At 39.1% G+C, this 7,500-nt stretch overlaps 1 protein-coding gene across 1 annotated transcript in view; it reads left to right on the top strand.

Annotated features, from left to right (window-relative positions):
• LOC125028679 (voltage-dependent T-type calcium channel subunit alpha-1G-like) overlaps nt 1-7,500 on the top strand; it is an 85,148-nt gene that overhangs the window by 45,701 nt on the left and 31,947 nt on the right. The window contains exons 11-15 of the mRNA XM_047618153.1: nt 1,067-1,459; nt 4,387-4,528; nt 4,788-5,062; nt 5,309-5,466; nt 6,118-6,204. Of these exons, the coding sequence (XP_047474109.1) occupies nt 1,067-1,459; nt 4,387-4,528; nt 4,788-5,062; nt 5,309-5,466; nt 6,118-6,204 (1,055 nt within the window). The remainder of the gene's footprint in view (nt 1-1,066; nt 1,460-4,386; nt 4,529-4,787; nt 5,063-5,308; nt 5,467-6,117; nt 6,205-7,500) is intronic.

Raw genomic sequence — 7,500 nt, 5'->3', positions numbered from 1 at the left:
ATATATATATATATATGTGTATATATATATGTATGTATGTATATATTTCCCCTTCCCCCTGAAACATGCCAGATGCACTTTGAAGAACATAACATGCCAACTCTTAGTACATTTCCATATCACTGATTCCAGCATTTAACACTGCAAAAACACGATCAGAAACTCATGAATGACTACATTTCATGGCAGAAAAAGAGGTAGATTTGTACTTCAGTCGTACCAGCTCATAGTAACAGGAAAAGAAAGAAATAAGGCAGAAAATGGGTGTTGATTTTAGAAAGAGGTTCACTAAGAATCTTTCTTCTGCTCACCCCAAAGGCAAAGATTTATCGGCCAAAGCAGCAAGATAAAAACTGTAGATGTCATCGTTTTTTTTCTGGAAAGTGTTTTTTTATCTCTAGCATTAGTATGGACTTCGCTTGCCAAGTTGTTTGAGATAATTTGTCTTTTCTGGTTATGTATCTGATGTTTTTATCTCTTACGTTTTGTTACCTATGTTTTATGACATTCTATTCCTTTGCTGTTTTTCACCTGCTCTCTGATAATATAACCCCACTATTATCAATTTTCCCGATTTTCACATACATACCTTAACCCTAATGTTTCCCTATCTTTATCATTATTTCATCACTGCAATTTACATACAATATTTACTTCCATTTCAGCCTTTAACACAATTTACATCACCAACAAAATTACAGCTGTTGATGAGTTGACCTTCTTCCTGCCACGTACACTATATCTTTTCGCCCCTTTTTTATTTTCTTATGAAATTCTTCTTGGAGTATTCTTACTTCTTTAGGATGATCTTCTTAGTCCATCGACAGTCCTAGTTCTCCTGATCCTTTACCTGGTCTGTCAATTTGACCAGGTCGTTTCATGTCTTCTATTACATACCATGTTTCGGGCCCTATATCTTGCAGCAAAGTTTCAGGTCTCCAACCCTTTGCCAAAGGAAGACACTGATGGTGATGTATGCAAGGCTAGATTGGCACCTTTAAACTGATGGGGAGAGAGTAATGTCTGGGCTATAATGTGTGACTAACCTTCTACTTCGATCTTTTAGAGAAATGAACGATTAGAAAAAGAGGAGAGAGAGCTTGAGAGAAAAAAGAAAAAGGAAGATGCAAAATCTCTGGAAGGCCCGGAGGATGAGAACAATGATGATAATAAGGATAACCCTCCAGATGAGGAAAAAGGGGAGACCTCGTCAAGGTGCACTTCAGAAGTCACCAAGGACAGCCAAGGGCAGGTCAGGGGCACCCATGAAGTATCTATACGGATTCCGGAAAATTCAAAGCAAGCAACAGCACTGTCCAAAAGCACCCAAGTATTTTACAAGAGTGCTCCCGAGCCGGCTAGCAGCACTACTGCAGCCCCGAAGGGACCTGCAGAGCCTGTGCAGCAACCTGATCCTGGCAACCTTCCAAGTCCAGAGCAGAATAACGAACCTGCAGAGGTATAATCGTGATATTATCTGCGTCTGAATGTCCACACCGACTGACTGCCTATGTCCGGTGTCCACGTATCATTAACTCCATGTTACCTAGAATAGTGTTGGAAACTTTTTGTAGTGTTGAATTACTGTCTTTTGTGATTTATACGCAGACTACTACTTTTGTTAGATTTGGATTTTCACGGGTGGCCAAAGCACGTTTGTTGAATTGATGACTGTATAGTTTGAATGAGTCTACATTTTTTTTTTTTTTTTACATATTAGTAATAATTTAGTCAAAAAGAATGCACGAGTACAATGAGTTTTGAAAGTAGAGGCCAAAAAAAAGACAAAAAACAGTATTCATATGTGATTAGAAAGAAAGCACGTGCCATACTGACTTCCACACTAGACCTGTGTGCTTGGATGATGACCCTTCACTGATGATGCACACTCTTAGCCTCTCTAGATCCTTGTTCTCAGGCGATAGTCCATACCATATCCCAAGTGTGAATGACCAACCGATGCACAATGAATTTGGTGTTTCTTGTCTGGGTGTAGCTAAGGCCACAGATACCCCTGTTCGCTCACCCTCGTTCCATGACTGACCCAAAAGCGAAGGACGTTGTTTGTTCCACCAGTGTTTTGTTCAGAGAGATCTCCACTGCCACCATACATTTGTTACAACTATGGTGCTACACTTGTACCTGTACTGTCTCCCTTGATGTCTCTCTACTGCCCACTGGAAATTCGAAAGCATGAGGTTATTATGACACCTCGAAAAGAAAATAATCTCACTGTCTATTTTATTTATACATATTTTTTTACGGGATTTTACTGTTCCATAACACACATTGAAAAGCACAATGCTCATGAAGAGGTTGTTTTCTTGGAAAATGGGAATTGTGATTTATGTCTTGGCAATTATGTGTGTAGAGTGTATCAGTGATATACCTTTATATGTGAATTGCCTCTCCTTTCCTCGCGTTGCCCAGCCTGATGTGTTGTCGGTATATTCTTATGAATCTGGACTTGTCGATGTCTTTTTTTGTCCTGTTGATGTTTGTCTTTGCTTTTACTGTCTGATCCTTACCGAACCCTTTACCACTGGATCTTTGGTGTGTGTCCAACACGTGCATTTTCCTATTCTTTCCACTTGACCAATATTTCATTACACTTATTGAAGAGTCATTCCTGAAAGTCCTTTTCCTTCAAAGTGTTTTTGATTCCTTTATTGAACTCTTTTAAGTACTTCATTTACTTTCTCTGATTTTTATTACCAGTCTCTTTATATACATAGAATTTATTGTCCCTACAGAAGTCATTATTTCAAAGTTTGCCTAAGTAAGATCTCACAGGAGCTAAAAAATAAAAGAAAAACCCTTACCACTATTAATTTATCACCCCGTACTGAGGAAACCTTTCCCCCAGATCTACCTGCTGCCAGATGCCTTGTCTGTGTTCCTATAACAGCCCCCCCCCCAAAAAAAAAAAAAAAAAAAAAAAAAAATCCCCCATAGTCTTGCATCCAGTTATTCTCCATTATGTGTCTGTTCCCACACTTTCCTTTGTGAAGATGTGAAGCCCATTGTAACTGTTCTGCCTCTGCCATGTTGACTGTTCATGTTTGAGGTATGTGTTTGTTATATGTATAGATCTGGGACAGACTTGAACAAGATATGAATCGCATATTGCGTGCTCCTGCTACATTGCATTTATGGCTGCCAAGAAATGAATATGTTGTAGAAAAATAATACTGTATGTGCCTTTTGTGAGCCCACCTGCCAGTGTTGTACACTCGACATTACTCATCCGTTTAACACATGTGATCCCTTACAGCTTAATCATCTTTAAACAATAACAGAGGATTGAGAAGCCATATTGGCAGCAGTCCTCCTTTGCAGTTCAAATTTCCCAGACTTCTGTGACATTAATTGACTTCCATTCATACATTCACCCCTATGCTTGCAGCATTGGGTATTAACACTGCATGTTTAGATTTGATGCATGTTTGTAGGCATTGAGGATTATGATGGTAACACCTGCAGTATTAGAGTATCAATAAACAAACACACACATACTCACATGCAGAAAAGTTAGTCATATGTACAGTAAATTTATCAAAATATGAATTCACTGTCATATATATGTATATACTATGTAGCAGTACATGTAAACACAGGTTCTCTGAGTGAGTACCAGGTGACAGAGACAAGATTACCCATCCTGTTGACAATCCTCTTGCATGCGTTTGGATGAATTGCTCTTATTGTTTCTTGACGTAGACTTTTATCACTCTTCCCTTTACTACTGATACACTGAAAAAGCTATTCAGAAATTTAGAAGGAGAATAGCAATTTTGAGTCTATTCCCAATTTATAATTTTCAAGTAAGCCCCATTTAAGTAAAATCACCATTTCCATGGTAGAGTCTCAGGCTCAGAGCTGTTAATTTCCTCATATCTTATAAGCCTTTGTAAAATCATCAGATGTCAACCCTGGTAGTCATACTGTATGCCTTCAAAGATTTATGTAGACAGATATTTTTTTCATATATATATATAAATACCTGACAATGTTCATAAGTATATTGAGTAGCATAAATATTTCTGCCATATTTTCAGTAGGGGAAACCTTGTGCCATTTAAACAGCAGCACATGGTATCCTGCATAGTCAGCTGATGATCAGAAGTTTAAAAAAAAAAAGTTCCATAGGGATCAGCTTGGTTCAAGGTCTCACTATTTCACGGAAACAGGACTCAAAAGATGTCATCACCACAAATACACAAACATTAAGACTTCCTACTCGGATGCCACACTGTGCAGTAGACCTACGAACCAGCTGCATACCCTTGCAACTGTAAAACTTTAGGCCTTAATTAAGGTGGGCACTAAGACGGAGTGTAAGGGGGTAGGTTAAGAGGGCACTAAAGTGTCTCTGGTCAACACCAGGATGAGAAGAAGAGGTCAGCTTCTACCCTTGAGGCTCCCGACGATGAACGACGACACTTGAAGGGCAACGAGGACCGGGTCAAGGAGAACCAGCTCAGACAGAAGCTAATGTACGATGACCCCAAGTGTAACATTGAGAAAGGTTTGTCAGTATTTTTCTCTTCGCAGAGTTTGTGAAAATACGAATCGTTAAGCTGTCTGTACCTCATTACTATTCAGACTCTTATGTTCTCATTTTAATGTAATGCTATTTAGACAATATTAATTGTGCTCCTTCACATTTTGTCATGATGTTGCATTCAATTACTCCTACTGTAAACAAGTAATTTAACCTGTATGTGAACTGATACAAAAATAAAACTCAAACAGTAATTATAATATAAATAACCCTTACCTTCCAGAGAGTAAGTTGCTGCAGATGCCACAGTCACAAGGTCGGGACAACAGAATCTCAGAACACGCCATGCTCCCTCCAACACCAGCAGGCTTCACCCCCATCATGGCTGCGCCTCCTTCCCTCCTTGGGTACCCCCCCATCATCACCCACACGGCTGCCACTCCTCAGGGCTCGCCCCATGCCACGCTCGAGTCATGTGGCAGAGGAGAGCTCAACAACAGGCTGACTCCGGCGATGGCTCTGTATGGCACTACGTCAGATCAACCTGACCATCCTCAGGTATCTGATTGGCTCTTGGGCTGCTTCAGTATTCTGTTACAATGGCGTATTGAATTTTATATTCCTAGTAACATCCTCCCATTAAGAAGGCCACTTCTTTGTTACATATTTATTTAAATTTTATTTATAGCGTTTGTGATTTTTATTCCACCTCTTCTAAGATTATATGATCTTAGAAATAACATTGTATAGTAATACATATGTCTGATAATTACGAATTTTATACTGACACAACATCTGTTCCAGGGCGTCTTGAGGTCAGCTTCGATAAAGAGCAACAACACTACATCTTCTCGATCATCTCGAACTTCAAGCCGCCTGGGGTCCCGCGCCTCACACAGACGCGAGTCCCTCTCTCCACACGACCTGCCAGGCCGCCGGGATTCGATTAGTCCATCTCCTGGGTAGGTGTCCTGTCCGGCCAGCTGAAGTTTGGTAGTTGGTTGCCGTTAGATATGTTGGGATTTAAAACTTTTTTTTGCATTTGGATTAATGACAAAGGTGGTAATATGCTCCACTTTTACTTTGAGATTTATAGGTATTGGATGACACATAACCAGTGCATAAACTAGCATGTTAGAAGAAAAGCTCATGAGTCTGTCAGTTCAGCAAGTACTGTTTTTTTACAAAAACATAGATGATAGGGAATTAAACATCTTGATTGTTTTTACTTAAAACAAGATATTTCTTAGAAAAGGTTGGTAGATGACTATCATTTCTTAGAAAAGGTTGGTAGATGACTATCAAATGAATCAAATTCTTTTTGAATAGATTTATACGTGATTTACATTCATATTAATCACCTGGAGCATGTTTTACTGAACAGATCCTGTAGCTTGTATATCGACTTCTGAAGAAAAAAACAGCATGTAGTATACGTGATTAGTTATCATTTACAAAGTAGCACATAAGCTGATGAAATGATAAATGAATATAAGTGAGAGTCACGGCGCATCCTACCATAAATCAGAAGAGTACTGGCTTTAGGAAACAAGGATTATGATACAGGGTGAAAAAGGACTGAATTTCTCTGACCAAGTCCTGGGTTGAACCAGATGTTTCAGTCTGAGTCTCGGCAGCAGCAGTGGCCACAGCATCACGCCATTGCTGTGCCAGCACCTAGGGTATGCGTGTCCTATTAGGTATGTTCATTTTCTAATTCCCAGGCATCAAGGGAATGCTTATTTCTCGGATGCTCCTTTGAATAATCACCCCTCAAGGCAATTTCACCGCAACGGCATGTCAATATGTAATTTTGGAATGTATTTATGGTACATGCTAATGAACAAAAAAAAAATAGGAGTGACTCAAGCTTGTGAGTTTCTCCCAATTTCTAAGGCATGATTAATAAAATATAGTAAATTCGATTCATACATTCACAAGCTTATTCACAAGTTTAAATAAGAAAAACTTTACTGTAGAAAACAACAAATTATTTTTATTTTATATCACCTTTTGGACTTCAAATAAATTTATTCATCACCTTTCAGATCTGAGAATCGTGCTCGTTATTTTTACTTCCATAGTTTCCATTGCTGTAGTAGCTTATTTACATATATACGTAAAAAGTGTTGTGGAATTATATGACTAACTACAACACTTGCAAACATATCTTTTTGCTTGTGGCACTTATAGTTAGCATGTACAGTTAACCATTTAACATTTGAAATGTTACAAGAGAAATAACATTCGAGGAGTATTGTGAATGGGAAATTAAATACTTTTTACATGAGTGAAGAACCACGCATGTCACCAAGCCAGAAGAAAAACAGAAATCCATCCCCGACTTCCCTTTGTCCTAATTGCCTTCTTCCCTCGCTAACCTGGAGCAAGAAGTTCGATCATAAGACTAAAAGCAGCATCAACGAGATGAAACAACTACGGACAGAGAATCATTTTTCCATTTGTCCCTGATGTTTGATGTCAAAGTCTGATTTAACTGTAAAAGGGAGAAAAACTTTTGAATCACCAGCGTACCGCATACAGCATTTGCTGAGAGAGCAAACAAACCCAAGTTAAAAAGCAGAAAAAAGAATACAGTGCTGGCCTACCATTCATCTCTGCTCAGATCAAACGAGAATATCGCGAGTCGAAGCATACAGTGACTCCGCACCTGATGAGCAGAGGGAGCAGTCGAGTCAGCCATTATGATCACCCTCTTGATTATTATAGTGATGTGAGACGCCATACACCATATAGTGAAACGTAGCCTCAAGTGATAGATTATCACCACATCAAACGAACACAGAACAGTTTTTATATGTTCTCTTTAAGTCTCTCAGAAAGAACATGGCGTCCGAGTCACAGTGTGAGTCGAACCCTATATACACAATCAGTCACAAAATTTAGCTCAGTGTTCCGAGCAATTTATCAAGTAAGAGGGAAAAAACATCGTTGAGTCCGCCTTCCCAAAATGTGGAAATACCGGAACCCGGGAA

This window comes from Penaeus chinensis, chromosome 9 (genome assembly GCF_019202785.1).
Source record: "Penaeus chinensis breed Huanghai No. 1 chromosome 9, ASM1920278v2, whole genome shotgun sequence".
In the NCBI taxonomy this organism is placed as follows: Eukaryota; Metazoa; Arthropoda; class Malacostraca; order Decapoda; family Penaeidae; genus Penaeus; species Penaeus chinensis.
Note: the sequence above shows the minus strand (reverse complement) of the source record. Positions and strands in the feature narration are given on the sequence as shown.